We start from the raw sequence: 17,383 nt of genomic DNA, 5'->3' as shown, positions 1-17,383 counted from the left end.
CAAATAAATACCAAATTCCTAATTTAGCAATACTGCATTTCTGACTTACAGAGAAATTGAAATGTTCAATGTAATCCGTTATAATGTGGTTTTTACCTTACCGGTCTACTAAGTAACTTTTAAAAATAGTTTCTTCAATTTTTTAACACGTATTTCCACATTACTTCCAATACAGATTTCTTCTGTTTCTATGAAAGTATTACCAGAGAAAGTAAGAGAAGAATAGAAATGCCATCACATCATTGTGATTTCTGCCAATTAATTCTTCGTTAGCATTTCCATTACGTACGTGCCTTCCCCTCATAAAACATGCACACCTGCTCTCAGGCCAAGAACAAATAACTGAACTAAATTAAAAAAACCTGAACCTGCACATGTTATAATGAGGAAACTGCACTCGGTCCCTCCCCAGCACCGAACCTGTGATACAGAAGGTCAAACCCCATTAGGACCAACTGCTGCCCAGCCTGTGGCCAGCCCAGCCAGCGGGACCACCAGCCGCATCCTTCACAAAGCCATGGGTGCTGCAGAGAGAGCTGGCAGCGATGCTCATGGCCGGATGCTCACGGCCACTGGCAGCGATACTCATGGCCACCAGCAGCGATGCTCATGGCCACCGACAGCAATGCTCATGGCCACCGACAGCGACGCTCATGGCCACCGGCAGTGATGCTCACAGCCACCAGCAGAGATGCTCACGGCCACCAGCAGCAATGGTCATGGCCACCAGCAGCGATGCTCACAGACACCGGCAGCGATGCTCACGGCCACCCGCCACGTCCCCTCCCAGCCCCGCAGGCATCTCTTGGATGGGTTTTGCACTTGGAGGGTGCTGAAGAGCTTTCTTTCCACCCTCCAAAAATTCGAGGGCGATCATTGCTTTCCCTCAAGAAGCTTCCTATTAACAAATATACTTATTTTTCCTCTTTTAAGGGATCTTCAGTCGCTTCCAGGGTTGCCACCCAGGAAGGCTGCTGCCGAGGGAAGGACCAAAGTCTTCTACCAACTCTGACCCCAAGTCAAGGCAAGACGGCTCAGGGTTAAACACCAAAACAACAACTAAAACAACATCAGCAGCACTTAGACAAAAAAAATTCTTTAGCCAAGCTAAAAAGAATTCAGTAGCCAATTTAGGAAAATTAAAAGTAGAAGCATTACTTTAAATGTTTTATAATCTCCTGGTGGATAATCTGGGAAGCAGAATTCCCCCGACGTTATTCAAAGATGGAAGGAAGAGCAGCAGTAACTGTCTCCCATCCAGCTTTGCCCATTCATGTTCACACCCACCCAAAGGTTCTCAACCACGGCTCTTAATTTCATCCCAGCTAATAAAAAAAATAAATCCTTGGATGATGATTTTATCACCCAGAAGGTGGTACTTCATGAGCATTTTAGCAATTTTGACAAATGATGTATCATAGTGCTATTATTGCTTATTCTCCCACGTGTTAATCAGACAGTTTCACTAAAACCCCTAAAGACGATTTTTTAGTAGTTGATAAAAACAATGTTTGTATTAAACATCATTTAATACAGACGTTGTATTAAACAAACTAAAAATCAGAGGAAGACACTGCAATACACAACTCAGTTTTAAAAATACTCAGTATTCATCCTGTAATCTGACTATGAAAGATGTCGCATGGAAAAATTCTCCTAAGATGGAAGAATATGTGCAGAAGTTCCCCGTTAAAGCCAAGGTTCTGCGCAAAGCTCCCAGAATGGAACACAATCCCGCTTCCTGAACCCAACAGCTCGTCACCTGCAGAACGCCCTGCACAACAACTGCATCTTGATTTTGTTGTTCTACTTGCACGTGCCATTAGCTCATTAAGAATAAGAAGGTGTAACAGCAAGAAACAACCTATTATTTACAGGAATTTGAATCAAACCAGCGATTAACAGCAGACACAGCGGAGCTCGTAGACGCCTCTCGCAGAGGCGTCGCTGTCGAAGAGCCCTGCCTCGCCAGATGTCAAACTGGCCGTCGTTTCGCACGGGCACCGACGCCTTAAAATACAAACCTATGCAACCGTATCAAGTGTCTTTCACCTTGAACCACAAAAAAAGAAAAAGTATATATAATTTAGAGTTTTATACAAAAACCAGTGCTATCTTGTCACGTAACGTAGAGGATACTACCTCCTTGTCGGTGCTATATATCTCTTAAACTGAAGATTTCATTCAATGGGAAATGACGATACTTGTGGACAGACAAGAAGAGGCTGCAAAAAACAGACTTCTGAGTTGTTTTTTTTTTAAAAATAATGGGACCCTATTTCATTTCAAGTGACTGACTTCTGTCAGGAGGTCTTCAGGAAGTGAGCTAGTAAACAGAGAATGGGAAGGAGGAATTTTTCTCAGGTCTTGTTTTATCTAAATACATGAGTAGCGTAACTTCTTTGTAACCATATTTGTTCTTTTTTTAAAAAAAATCCAAATAGTATCTATGATAACTTTGAGGAACCAAACCACAGCTACCTCACACAACCTAACTACCACTGGCGAGGTGTCCCTGCTGATAGACATGGACATGTCCCTGCCGATAGACACGGACATGTCCCAGCCTCATGCCTCCCACTGCTGGCAAAAAAGCTGGTTCAGTGAACAACGACCTCATGGAAGAGCCCTTCAGGCGTGTTCATACTCAAACCTTTCAGCCAGCGACTGTTGGGAGCTGAACCGCATCATTTTTACTGCCATTGACCAAGAATTATGGAGATGGGAGCCATCACCACCCTGGCTGATGGGAGGTGGGGGACATGGGTGGCCCGCGGCACGGCGGCACAGACCTCTCTGGAGCAGCGGGTGGTGGAAGGCCGGCAGGGGAAGGCTCGCCATCCTCGCCGGCTGGCAGAAGTAGGCGTGCAGCCAGGCCGTGCACTGCTTCAGCGGCTCCGTCATCTCCTCCGCGCCTTCGCACACCTCCCAAGTGGCTGACTCTGCCCTGCTGGGAGAGACAATTGTAAAATTATAATGATAAAAATTGTAAAAATGAATATTCATACTCCCTACATTAGCAGAAAAATAGATCATCTCAAAAAGCATTCCACCTAGAGTCGGGCTCCATCCTTCTGCTCTGAAAAAGGCAAACAGATTCATAACAGCAATAACAAAACTGCATCCTCGTCACCCCTAGAAATGCAATGACCACACACGGTCACTCATACCTGTAAAAAAAAAATCAAAAAAACTGTTGAGAGGAAAATGCCAAGTGTAAGTGGGAAATGTTGGGGCGCAAGGAACCCACCCAAATCTATGGGAGACGATGCACCCTCGCGCCACCAGGGTAGGTGGGGATGAGAGTCCTCCTCCACGGCCTTCAAGGGCACAGTCCCGTCTCCCTGGGGATCTTCCCTGGGGAAAGGAGGAAAGAAACAGCTTTCTGCCGAACCCGCGCCTTCCTCTGCCCCGTTTCCTTCCAGCGACGGTGGCAGGTTTCTGCTTTCCTCCACTTATTGAATTGGAAGGAAGCAATTGAGAATTCATTTGATTTCCAATGGCAGCTCGTGCTTGCAGGATACTGAAAAGCGAAGCAAGTGAACCGAAAGCACCTGCAAACAAAAATGTACTTCTTCCCTTCCTACTTTTTTTCTTCTTTCCCTCTGGAAGAGCAATGTGCGTATGACAGCAACGAAAACGTGAACCTTGGATTAGCAAATATCCAGCCACATTCCCCAAGGTTTCAGTGAACAAAGCCGCCCTGGCCAAGGGTGGTGGTGCTCTCCTGGTGCCTTAGGAGATGGTGGTGAGGTGGGTGTCTCTCAGAGGTGCCGGCACTGGTTCCAGGGTATCGATAAAACACCAGAGCCCAACAGGAACACGGCCAAGAGAAATGATGGGAAGTGCGGTAGACAACATCAAGGGTGACGGCCAAACCAGCAAGCCCCGCCAGCAATCCAGAACCTGAAACACCACTGATGAGGCATCCTAAGGTTTTCTAATGATTGCAGCTTCCCCTCCCCGCCCCGCCTCTGAGCTGGAAATACAGCCAGACCCCAGAACAAGAAGCTTCTCAACAGGGTGCTGCTAAAACTCAACAGCATAGTCTTCTGGTCAGAGGCTGGATGTGCCACAAAGCAGGAGAAAGGAGAGAAAATTGTAGAAATAGCAAAATACAGGAGAACCTGAGACAACGGAAGAAAGAGAAAACCAGAGTAATTCTGCCACCCAGGTACGGGGAAAGGGAAACCAAGGCAGACTGGAATCATACAAATCCCTGAAAGGAGGGTGTAGCCAAGGGGGGTTGGTCTCTTCTTGTAAGGAACAAGAGGAAACGGCCTCAAGTTGCACCAGGGGAAGTTTAGGATGGATATTAGGGAAAATTTTTACATGGAAAGGGTTGTCAAGCATTGGAAGAGGCTGCCCAGGGCAGTGGTGGAGTCGCCATCCCTGGAGGGATTTAACAGCCGGGCAGACGTGGGGCTGAGGGACGTGGGGTAGTGGTGGGTTTGTCAGAGTCGGCTTGATGGTTGGACTCGATGATCTGAAAGGTCCCTTCCAACATGGGCAATTCTATGGTTCTAAGAAATTCCCCAGCACGGTCCAGTGTGCTGCGAGCGAGCAAAAATATTTGGTGAGTTCCCTCCTGGCAGAAAGCCAAAGAAAATGAAAGGTGAGATGTACCAGTAATGGCATAAAAGGCACCAGGTTCTGCTTTCGCCACAAGGCACCTTCATCAAAAAGACCGAAAGCCTTCACAGGCTTAATCCGGGGCGGACGGAGGAGCCGCTCGCGCCAGGACCCCAGTGTGATCAGACACCGGCTCCGCGCCGCCTCCGGCCGGGATGAATGATGTGCAGGAGGGAGCTGGCTCGGGGTCACTCTCCCAAGCAGAGCCCTCACCCGCCTGGTGCATGATCAAACGGCCCTGCCATCTCCCCCAGCCCCCGGTCGCTTTCTGATTAATTGTTAACCACTGAAGGGCACGTAATCACTGATTAGGAGGCGGCAGAGAGAAGAGGGACACAGAGGCGGACAATTAAAACACTCCGTTTGCACAAGGATAGGAGTTGACGGCTTGGAGCAGAGGCAAAACAAAAATGAAGAATCAGCTTTGGATCCAGTTGGCTAGAACTTAAGTGTAATTTTGTTTCTCTCTTTCCATTTATTTACCAAATCAATGCTTTTGATTTTTCTTTTATTTTTTTTTTTGAGTGCGTGTGTAAAGCGGTATGAATTTCCTTTACAAAACTGATGTCTACTTTATGCTATTTTGCTATTTAATAATCACTTTGCTAAAAACCAAAATGTACCAGAATCTGTGCATGAACTCTTTTGCATGAATACCTACGACACGGACCTCAAACCAAGCTCTCGACACCACGGATAATCCGTTATTCTGCACATGTACAACACTCAGCAGAATATGGCTCAGTTTTACTGTGGATTGTTAGAGCTACGACAATATAATAACTACAGAATATAATAATGCCTCTGAAATCTCAAAGAGAAGTTGGTAGACTTTTCTGCTCCATTTATCCAGAAGAGCATCGAAAGCACTCAAAACTCCGGTAACCTTATGTTTTTCACATCATCTTGTTTCACATTCTCGGGAGTCTGGAAATGATTTGGACTGTAATATCACCATAAAACCCAAAGACTTTGTTTCCCCGCTGCTCTGCAGGCGAGCGGCCCCCGGCCGCCCCAGCCTGACGATGCCAGGCAGGCACCGGAATTTCCTCCTGCTCCAGAAAGGCCCCAAACCCCCATCATTCTCCCCCAAACCAGGTGGGAAGCAGCGCGCCAGCGTCGGCGAGGTGCGGAGCTACCGAGGCTGGTGCCTGGGCTGCTCAGGTAGCATCAAGGTAACGTCAGGCCATTAGCTCCATATTTAAAATAAGGAATAGAGTAAAGGTCCATCAGTCTCTTCCAGAAGACACGATGCAGCAGCTGCTCTGGCCATCTCTGTGGCGGGGAGGCTGCAGGAACCTGCTGCGCACCATAGCAGGGCTCAGCCATCCCAACGCACGGACACACTCCCTTGCCATCACGGACACATTCCGCACTTCCACCAGGCCTTCCCTGGCAGGACTGTTCACATGTATGTCTTAATTTTTTCATTTTTTTTAATTGCTGCTTTTAAGAACAGCACCTTGTCGCTGCTGACCATCTCTAGATGTTTTTGGTGAGACTGTTCTCCCACCATTTCACCACCAGACACTTTCACAGCGCCCGCCACCTCCGTGGCCACCTCCACCGTGGTCAAGAAAGGAAAAGCTTTGCAAGACGAAAATGCCTTGCTTTCTAGGAACGCCATTGACTTCTTTTCCTCTAGGATACAAAGTCAATTTGTATCCAGCATACACGCTGAGAGCTTCAAATCGGCAGAAAGTTAAGAAAAAATATAAATCTTCATATTAATTTTGCTTGGCTAGAATTGCTAACAACTATTTAAGACTCGTTTAGATGTGGTGTTGGGGGATATGGTGTAGGGGAGAACTTTGTAGAGTGGGGTTGATGGTTGGACTTGATGATCCCAAGGGGCTTTTCCAACCTGAATGATTCTATGATTCTATTCCAGGGAATTTGACAGCTTTAATAAAGAAAAAGAACGAACATAACTTATGCATGGGTGTCTTCCACTGGCCCTCCTCCCCTCCCTGCCCTCCTCCCCTTTCGCTTCCCGAAGTTGCGTAGCAGCACTCCTGCTACAAACTACCTTGTCATTAAAAATTCAACTTAAAACACCAGCTGCCTTTTAAAGGATTTTCTCAGGCTTCAAAGCCATGCTTTGGCCCAACTAAACCATACGTACGTTTCAAAAAGCAAGGCAAAAGCGGTCTCAAAACATTCATAAGAAGAAAAGGAGAGCAGAGGAGTTCCATCATGGGAAATTTCCCCCCTCGAGTGAAATTCCTCTGCTCAATGCCAGGCTTCCTGGAAGGTTTCTGAACACCCTACTCCACGCACTGACCTTTGAGCATCTCTAATGGCAAGATGGACAGGAAAAAAGTTAGTTGTATACCATTAGAGAAAAATATCCATCTAACAGTCACATTAACCCCTTGTGCCTCATCTTTAGCAATGAACAACAAGAAAAAGGGGACCCTCTACTTTTAATGTCCTGCCCTTGGTGATCTCCAGGGGATGGGACGTGCTGCAGGCTGCAGAGCCACCAGCGGCGCAGAGCCAGCAGCACCCAAGGTGATGGCCAAGTGTCCACATGTTCTCTGCTTTGCCTATGGAAAGCTGAGGTCTTAAACCTGTGATTCAACAAGACGTAATTTTTACTTTTATATAGGAAAATTAAAATAAGCACGTTCATCTAAAAATGCAAGAAACTAAACAGAAGGGGTAAGAAATCCAACTGCTTTACTTTTGCCCTGGAGAATTTCTTTATCTTTCCTTAAAAAGCACCAACACCTTTCTTGCAATGTGGCTAGAATCTATTTAAAATACACTAGCCTTATTTAAATTGGAGACTCATTGGAGACTGTCCCTGTGCTTGTTTTCGCCAGTGAACTGTGTTGGGTGCTGCCTGCCATCTCAAAAAATCCAAAGTGGAGGGGTTTGTATTTTCATTTGGTCAACAAGTAATGATTACTGTAGGGTTTTTAGTGTTGTGTTGTTTTTTTTTTTTTTTTTTTTAACTGAAACTTTCTGTTTGCATTAATGTGCCAGCCTCTAACACGTGTGCAGTGTCAGATGTCTGTCTTGACTCCGTGGTGACGTTAAATGGATATTCAGCTGCAAGTGACTGACTCATCTACACGGCTTTGCAGTGGGACGCTTAACTAAAACTACACCCTCCTCAAACAGAAAAAAACATGTTTGTTTTCAGCTATAAAAAACAGACATCTGAGAATATACATACTTTTTTAAGTTGGATGTCTCTCAAAATGAGGGTTTTTTTCAGCCAGGGAACGATGGCTGCTGCTGCAGATCCCCAGCCTGTGCCTTCAGGTCATTCTCCCCCTCTGCCCTGCCCTGGGGGGGCCGCACCTGGAGTACTGTGTCCAGTTCTGGGCTCCCCGGGTCAAGAGGGACAGGGAACTGCTGGAGAGGGGACAGCAAAGGGCTACGGAGATGATGAGGGGACTGGAACACCTCTCTTATGAAGAAAGGCTGAGGGATTTGGGTCTCTTCAGTCTGGAAAAGACAGCTGAGGGGGGATCTTATCAATGCTTATAAATACTGAAAGGGTGGGTGTCAGGAGGATGGGGCCAGGCTCTTCTCAGTGGTGCCCAGGGACAGGACAAGGGGTAACAGACACAAACTTGAGCATAGGAAGTTCCACCTAAACATGAGGAGGAACTTCTTTACCCTGAGGGTGGCAGAGCCCTGGCACAGGCTGCCCAGAGAGGTGTGGAGTCTCCGTCTCTGGAGACATCCCAAACCCACCTGGACGCGTTCCTGTGCCACCTGCTCTGGGTGACCCTGCTCTGGCAGGGGGTTGGACGGGATGATCTCCAGAGGGCCCTTCCAACCCTATGATTCTATGATTCTGTGATTCAGCTCTTGGTGGTGGTGAAGTCCAAGAGAGACGCAAGGTCAGTCCCGGCACAAGAATCCACCACAGCCCAGGTGCAGACCTACTGCTCCAGCTTACACACACGACAGCTAGTCCATGCCACTCTTAACTGCAATCCTACGTACTTAATTCCATTACAGCTCTTTTCTAAGGCTGAGCAGAGTACGGAAGCCACCGGGCAGCTGGGAGGTGTCTTCCCGAGGCTCCAGCCCAGCCGCGTCTCTTCTCTGACTTCTTCTGTTTGCACAGGATGAAATGGAGGAAAAGATGGTTTTAGCAGAGGGGGAGAAAAGCAGAAACACCACCTGTTTCAGTTTAACAGGCTCCTTCCAAACCACTTGCCAAGAACTGGAAGTTTCTACCGCGCTTCCAAAATAAACATGTAAGCAGCAGATTGGCTTCAGCATCATCCTAAATAGCTTAACCATTATGAAAACCAGAGAAATGCTGTGAGAAGCCTCAGTGGGTAGCCATGTTCTCAATTGGTATGACTTTAATTATTTATTTTACTTCTCAGCTACTTTTTGCCTCAGTAAATCCTTAATAAACCTTAACGGAAAACATTACAAGATGGACCTTGAGTAGCATGATTTAAAATAAGGAGAATATATCAAAACGGCTCTGCTGGCAACTTCCTTAGGGTAAAGCTCAGAGCTGGCAGCTTCAGCAGGGTAAATATTATGACGATGATGTATGGGCTCCCCCAACATACTTATATATTTATTTGTATATTAATAAAATATTTGTATACATAAAAAATAATTGACTGGTTGAACACACCACCCATCGCGTGCTTCCACTGCCTGCGCCGCCCACGCCTGAGTGTTTTATCCCTGATAACTACCTCACCCTTGAGCGTTTGCCTAAGGAGAGGTTTACAGACTGCTACAGGTGCTGAGCTAGTGAAGAGTCCCCTTTGTTTCAATTTGGTTAAGATACAGAAGAAAAAAGCTCCCCAAAACAAAAAGAAATTGCAACTCCCTCTGCAACTCCCCCTGCAGTCAGCCAAGGGCCACGCGTACACATGGGCAGACGCAGATAATTCACTATTATATTACTATAATAACTACAACAGTTCCACCTACACAACAACAGAAATGCAGACCTAAAATTAAAAAAAAAAAACAAATAGAAAAAAGAAGATAGATGTGGAATGTATGTTTTTACATACAACACCCCAAACTCTTCTCATGGAAGACGGGTCTTTGCCAGGCTGTTACCAACTGAACCGTGTTCTGACAGGGTGGCGCACATGGTACTGAAGATCACTGGCTTCACAATATCTTACTGTCTCCAGGTATGGAGAAAATAAACATATTTGGACACTCAGCCACATCCCGCTCTATGTTTTTTAAGAGGGTCTGTAATTTTTTCCACTGTGTTCCCTGAACAAAAACCATACACGCTTTTGTTCATTATCAATGAATTGTATATTAAAATATAAATAAATCGGTCCTAATTAAGAGGCTTTGGGATCCTGTTATGACCAGAATGCTGTAAAAGCAACCATCAGCCGTTCTCTTCACGATGTGGATGGCACAAAATCTCACCACACCCTTTTCTTAGCTTGCCTTCATCAAAATCAAAATTCATAGAATCACAGAATGGTTTGGATGGGAAGGGACCTTAAAGGCCACCCAGTGGCACCCCCTGCCCTGGGCAGGGACACCTCCCACCAGCCCAGGTTGCTCCAAGCCCCGTCCAACCTGGCCTTGAACCCCTCCAGGGATGGGGCAGCCACAGCTGCTCTGGGCAACCTGGGCCAGGGGCTCACCACCCTCACAGGAAGGAATTTCTGCCTCACATCTCATCTCAATCTCCCCTCTGTCAGTGTAAAACCCTTCCCCCTGGTCCCATGGCTCCCCTCCCTGCTCCAGAGTCCCTCCCCAGCTTTCCTGGAGCCCCTTGAGGGACTGGAAGGGGCTGGAAGGTCTCCCCGGAGCCTTCTCTTCTCCAGGCTGAACCCCCCCAGCTCTCTCAGCCTGTCCCCACAGCAGAGGGGCTCCAGCCCTCGCAGCATCTCCAGGGTCAGATGAAGACAGAAATGAAGGGTGCAGAGGAGGAAAACCGAGCAGGAAACCCAGCGCCTGCGGAAGGTGTGATGGGCAGAGACAGGGCAGGCAGGACAGAGCAGAAGGCAACGACCCATCCCCAAAAGGGAGCCCCGACTTCCCCGCGCTGCTCCCGAGGCTCCCCAGCGCCTACGGCTTCACCATTTATAACCAGGAAAAAGAGACAGAACAGCCTGGCAGACAGAGTCACTAAATTTTAATGAAACCCGTAATAGAAAACATTGCAGTTCGTCCCCAGGAACCTGCAAGCACATTTATAGGGTGGCACAACGCTCAGCGTCTCCAGTTGGAAGAGCACCTCCAGGCTGGGCTAAGCTGGAGGAATTACTGTCACACACTGACACATCTGTGTTTTTTCTCTTCCATCTTTTGATGCTTCTTTGGCCATTCAATTTCTTACAAGTCTGTGCCTTAAACAGGTCCAGAAATTATCAAAATTACCCTATGTGCAGTTACTTATCCAAATTTATCCAAAATTACCCTACCCCATCCACCCTACGGATGGAAAAGGCTCTGATGGGAATAAATTAATGGAGGGGAGGGGGACTGAAATAAAACAGCGGGAAAAAAACCCTAGAAGTATCTTATGTTAAAAGATCGGGTTTTTTTTCCCCCTCAAAATTCCCCCAAAACAAAACAAAACAAAAGGTTGGGGGGGCGGATTATAGAAACCTTCCCAAAACGGGGAGCCCATGAGCGAGACTCCTGGAGCCAAGGTTGCGCCGAGCTGGGCGGGCGTCCCAGCGGGTAATTGAAGCCCAACCTCCCCAAGTGTTTGGTGACTGTCCGTAAAGAGCTCCATGTGGCTGTCACGCTAATCCTCTTGTGAAGGGAGAAAGACCAGAGGCCCCGGTGCCGCGGCAGGCTCCGGCTGTAACGAATGGGCTCTGACGTGACCCGGCAGCCCCGCTCGGCGGCCCGAGCGCCTGATGCGAGCTGACAGCAATTTAGACATGGCTCTCTCGGAGACCGCAGACCTACTTAACGTCAAACAAGATGGGGAATGTGGGTGGACTCCTGAATGGCTGCTACCCTCATGCCAGGGTTAAAAAAAAAGAGGGTTTTTTTTTGACATCAGGCTTACGGGCATGGATCTTACAGAAGGAACCTGCCCACGGGTGGAGTGGAAAATATTTTGGGGAATATTGCCCAATCACAGTAGAATTCTGTCATCGCCTTTTCTTTAGGATGTAGCCATAATCCCTCTGTGAGCCACAAAATTGTCCTCGGAGCATCAGCCAGGAGCAGAGGGTCTCTGAGTGATTTGCGACCAGTGAGAAGAAGGGGTCCTTGGGTCATCTTCCCCTCGAGATGCCATGCTGCGGCCCAAGGACACGTGCCCTCCCTCCTGGGATATCGCCTCTCGGCCAGGCTCCTGCGCCAACCGAAGCGACCATTGCTCCGGGATGTCTCCTGGCAGCGAGCGCCCATGAGACCATTTCCCAGGCACTGGAGAGCTGGGAAACACATCAGGTGGATCAAGCACCTCCGTGGCTCAGGGTCATTACTACAGTCAACTGTGAAGAGCTTCTAAATCAGAATAAATTTTTACAGTTGCAGGAGAATTCACTGCGGCTTCTCTAGGATCTGAACGGTAACTCTTGCCATGAAATAGGCTTGAGGAGCAAATATAATTTAAAAGGTTATGTACCGGGCTTTTTTTTTTGTTTGTTTGTTTGTTTTCTTAACGGCATTTTCTTATTTTATCCGTAAATGATTGAAGGCAGCTCTCCACACCACACTCATGCACGTGAAGTTGGCAGAAGTCAGGCCTGGATAACAAGTTGCGCCGTCTGAAAAGCACAGGCTGACCGTCTCTTTCTTATACCTATACGCGTCTGGGCTTGTCTTCCCAAATATTTTTTTTTTTTTTTTTGGTCTTAGAGAAATAGCTGGCATGTTACTTTTCAAATGGAAGAATCAGTAACGATTAGGACACAAAAATTAACATTAAAACGAGACTCAGTCATGCAGCATTATTCTTTACATAATAAATGTAGAGTTAGCTGGCATTTTTACTGAAGCTTTCATTGTGAAATTAAATAAAAATGTATTTTATCAGCACCTAAATGTCATTTAAATAGTCTGTCTTTGATAGATGAAGGCTAAAGCCACCCCAAAACTGCGGATGAATTATCTGGTCTCTAATGATTCCAAAACGATTACAGGATGCAGAGCAATCTCGTTAAATTTTATTCAAAAGCTTACTACACTTGTGTTTTCTCTTATTTTTCTATCAATGAAACCCAGGAGGTTTAAGAACAATTCATTATGTATGAGACCCAACTTACAGTGCTTGACTGTTGATTAATAGGAAAGTTTGCTGTATGTACATTTGCAACATTAGATGCATACAATATGCTAACTTATTCTTTCACCGAAGCTAATTATTTACAAAAATGACTACTTGAGACTACAATTTATTAAATGCATGCATCCAGTCTCAATTTGGCCCCAAAAGACAGTCTGGAATGAAGATCTTTTACTTGATGTGACAACTTCTAGAAACAGTGTTATTAATATTGTAAATGTGGCAAATAAAGAGTTCAAATAGCCGTATGTCTGTGTTGCGTTTTTTCCCCACAACTGAATCAGTGAACAAAGCAGCTTTTTAGGTTTAAAATTCATGGGGAAGCACATCCTTACATAGTTTAATTTAGCTTCTTATAAATGAAGTGGCTGTGTGACAGTAGTGAGAGATTAAAAAAAGGATGAGAGCCGCAATAAACAGAAATAACACCCCAATTCGCGTTGAACGACCCCACCGCAGTTGCTTTTAAGGCCTATTAAAAACAAATTGATGCATTTATGGAAGAGCATGAGGACTCAGAACTGAGTAAGACTTATTCCTCGTCACACAACCTTTGCAATATTTTCTCCTTTCTGCTCTTATCTGTTATCGAGGATGTAAATTCTTATGGATCTGACTGGTCAGAAATTCCGCGTGAAAACGGTACCTCACTTTTACCCTGAAAAAAGAAGCATCTACGCCAATGTGTGGGTTTAAAATACAAATTCCAATTAAATAGATGCACCTCTTGAGTAAAATACATGGGTATCCAAACGGCTCAGTCTTTTTCCCGACTCTGGCAGTCGATGATGCTAAATTCGGGTGCCAAGCCGAGACTGCCCAGGGAAGCGGCACACGCAGCCCATCGCTGCTGCCGCGGTGCCTGTAAAGCCGCTGCCTGCTTATTCCGAGCTCCTAGTGCGCACCAGCAAACGCTTCAGAGAAGGGAGTGAGACTCCTGTCTTCACATGCCAAGATAAGGAAAATCAATGTCAATGCCCCAAAGACCCAAGTGATAGCACTGAAGGTCATTAAATGCTACTCGCTGCCCTGTACCATTAAAGTTTTGATTGGAATCCTATATAGAGAGACACAGATTTCAAACAAGATCTTGCCCTGGGATACGGTACTGTGAGACCACGGAGGAAACACAGCGTTCAGCGAGCAGTGGACTTTCCCAGGAACACAGGAAACATTTTCAAGGAAAACAATGCTCTGTCTGTGTGGTCTTGGCTTATTTTTCATGAACGTATTTATTGTTTTTTCAGAGAAGTGTATCTCATTACGAACAGATCTCTGTTAAAACAACAGTAAGGTGCAAGGACAACCACTAAGAAGTTATGGTTCTTCATCCACCTCAATTTTCTGCTGTACATTCCAATGCCCCACATCCTGCTTCACTGGCCGTTCCATGCCAACCTCCTTCCCTCTCCTGACATTGCCCAGACTCAATGTTCTGCCCTTTTTCTACCATGGCCACCATCCATCCTCCTGCCTATCCTCCTTAATGCACCTTGTTTGGACCATCACAGTACTACTCGTTGTCTGACCTTACTGCTCTACAGGGAATTAATAGCATCACAGAATGGTTTGGGTGGGAAGGGACCTTAAAGGCCACCCAGTGCCACCCCCTGCCCTGGGCAGGGACACCTCCCACCAGACCAGGTCACTCAAAGCCCCGTCCAACCTGGCCTTGAACCCCTCCAGGGTAGTGTCCACCTCTGGTCACCATTTCAAGTACTGCTTTCTTCTTGTCTCCCAACCACGTATTTTCCGGACTAATTCTTGTTCTCTCCGAATCTCATCCTACACGTTTCTCCCTCATTTGTCCTAGCAGAAGTCATTCAGACAGGTCAAGAAAACTACATTTCGTTCTGGTGCTCCTCAGCACCCTGAGGTTGTATCGCCTTTGTGCTCAGCCCCAGAACCAGCCCAGAGACCTCCTTCCCCACAGAGACCCATTCCCCCTCTATGAATGAAACTTTTCAGAGGCCTATTTGGAGAACAAAAATATTGCTAGTATGAGAGCAGCCTCTTCGTAAGTATTTCTGTTTCAAATCAGTGGGTTAGGCTTGGCAGCAGGACGACTAAAAAATTTGACTAAAAAAGAAAAAAAAAAACAATTTCTGTGTATCTTCTTATTGGAGAGGACCAACCTGTTCTAGATGGAGAACGGGGGAAAATCAAACACGTGCCCAGGAGACCCTCAACCAGCAACAATTAAGCAGATGCTTCACGTCAAACGCTTTAAAGTGAAAAGCAAAAATTCAGCCAAGTTACAAGCGGCAGCACACTCTCACCCAACATGTTAGGCAACATTAAGCATAGGTGATATCATCAGTTCTATCTATAATTAGGTTAAAAGAAAGTCAGTTAATTTTAGCACTTACAAGAAATTGTTACAAAACATTTTTCCGTATATAAAAGAATTCTCCCATCAGACTTGCGAGGTCGGTTTTATCACAGGCAATTAACTGTGTTAGGGCTGGCTGCAGGGGACCCTTAAACCGCACTCCAGAGTCCCTTCGCTTCTCCACGTAGCTCCTCTGGTTTAGGGCATTCACCACCGCTCTCCCCACTATCTCCCAGCTCCGTGCAACTGCCCCCGAGCATCACCTCGTACACAAACCCCACCACCTCTACTCACAAGCCTGCCTCATAGTAATAACCCAGTTGCTAACTGGTATCTGAAGTAAAATTTTCATTTTTTCTACATATCTAAGATAGACATAATCCCAACTATGCATGGATTTAAAAAAACCCCAAATCTAAGGCAGTTAAAATACACGTTACAACCATTATACGGCAAGGCCCGGGCCGCCGATCTCCAGTGGTGCACAGGGAAACTGGAGGAGGAAAACTTAAGGCTGAATTATTGGAACTGGGCTCTGACTTTGGATGTCCACCTTGACGCGCGTTAGCGCATGAATTCCAGATGAAAGTGAGCACCAAGAATTATAATCAAGAGCATCTGCAGATAGTCCAGCCTATTAAAATGAATTCAGATAGAGATAAATCAGGAACCTCTTAAGAATTCAGCTCATCAGGACATTTTTCAAAGCAACTTCCCAGTCCGGGTGTAGTGCAGTCTGTGCCCTCTGAGCTTCTCCAGTCAGGACCAACCATCTCCCATCAGGGCAGAGATGGGTGTACGACCTGACGGGCTCCCTCCTGCCACAACTGGAGACGCGCTGCCCATCTGCCGCTGGAAAAAATGATGAAAATATTTTCATTTCATGAATGAAGCCCTTCTGATGCACTTGACACCCAAGCAGCTGTGAGAGAGAAAGGGAAATCACCAGACCAAGCCCCTCAGGCCAGTCTGACCCTCCTCATGTTACTGTGAAGCTTCTAACATCAGCGCAAAGAAATGGTATTAATTTATTTTTTGTAAAACCAGGTGTGAACACTCAGAAGCCACAGAAACACTGGCATCAGATGAAAACATCAGGAAAGTCATCAAGGTCTGGGTTCCTAGCAGATATTTATCACCCAAAGCTTCATTCCAACACAGGCTGAGAACAGAACGCTCAGAAAAAACTGCTAATATATGCCAATTCAAGCAGCACAGTTAACAAATGTACTCTCTCCAAAGCTTTTCTACAGGGTTTTGAGATTGTTCCCCACATGCACTGGGAGGCTCTTTCCTAAAATGAAGAATCAGCTCTACTTCTTATCAACGAGACCTCAAAACCAGAAACACCACCCTACGACAGCAGGAAGAACAGAAAATACGGAGTATTTTCCTTCATTTTAATCAACAATTGTCATCCCTTCTTGTTTACTATTTGCATGGATCACCTCTTTGGAGGTCACCTCTTCGCAGGCGGGCTGTGGTAAGCCCTGGGAGCCTTCGGGAGGGGTACGGGGCTGCCTGGGAGCATCCGCCCACCGAATCTTCCGAATCGAGGAGGAAAGCTTTTTCTTCTCCCAGGTAACCAAGCAGAACCCAATCACAGGATTGGAAAAACAGTAGGGCACATCAATAAAACCAATAAAAACACTGTTTCAAAAAACTGCTGTTATAATTAACTGAAATAAGAGTCTATAAACTGCTACCTCAAAAGAAGCTCGTTAAAGACTGAATGCAGGAGCTGGAATGTGAACAACCTCTCCCCTTCACAGACCACCGTGACCCCCGCGTCCCCTTGCTTAGAAGCATAGAATTGCCCAGGTTGGAAGGGACCTTTCAGATCATCGAGTCCAACCATCAACCGAACTCAGACAAAACCCATCACTAAACCATATCGCTAAGCACCATGTCTACCTGTCTTTTAAATACCTCCAGGGACGGTGCCTCCACCACTGCCCTGGGCTTCTCCCACCCTCCTGCAAACGCCAGCTCGGGAGCATCACCGCTGGGATCCAGGGACTTCTCCACGCAGAGGAGGTGGGATGTGGACCTGATGGGACCTTACAATTGCATCCGAACCCCGCCACGGAGGACAAAGTGGGATCCCATGAGAGAAGTGAACTGCAGCCCTCGCACGGGCACATTCCTCCTCTGCAAACCCGCTGGTGTCCCATGGTAGGAGAGAGGGAGATGCT

General features: G+C 46.5%; 1 protein-coding gene across 3 annotated transcripts in view; it reads right to left on the bottom strand.

Moving 5' to 3' along the window:
* Nucleotides 1–17,383, bottom strand: part of MGMT (O-6-methylguanine-DNA methyltransferase) — a 175,640-nt gene that overhangs the window by 38,372 nt on the left and 119,885 nt on the right. For all 3 annotated transcript variants that reach the window (XR_012587394.1, XM_074589937.1, XM_074589936.1), the window contains exon 4: nucleotides 2,793–2,950. Coding sequence is in view for 2 of the 3 variants with exons in the window: in XM_074589937.1 (XP_074446038.1) it covers nucleotides 2,793–2,950 (158 nt within the window). In the remaining variant the exon portion in view is untranslated. The remainder of the gene's footprint in view (nucleotides 1–2,792; nucleotides 2,951–17,383) is intronic.

The sequence above is a fragment of the Larus michahellis genome, chromosome 6 (assembly GCF_964199755.1).
Source record: "Larus michahellis chromosome 6, bLarMic1.1, whole genome shotgun sequence".
Lineage (NCBI taxonomy): Eukaryota > Metazoa > Chordata > Aves > Charadriiformes > Laridae > Larus > Larus michahellis.
The sequence above is the reverse complement of the archived record's forward strand: the minus strand, read 5'-3'. Positions and strand labels throughout refer to the sequence as shown.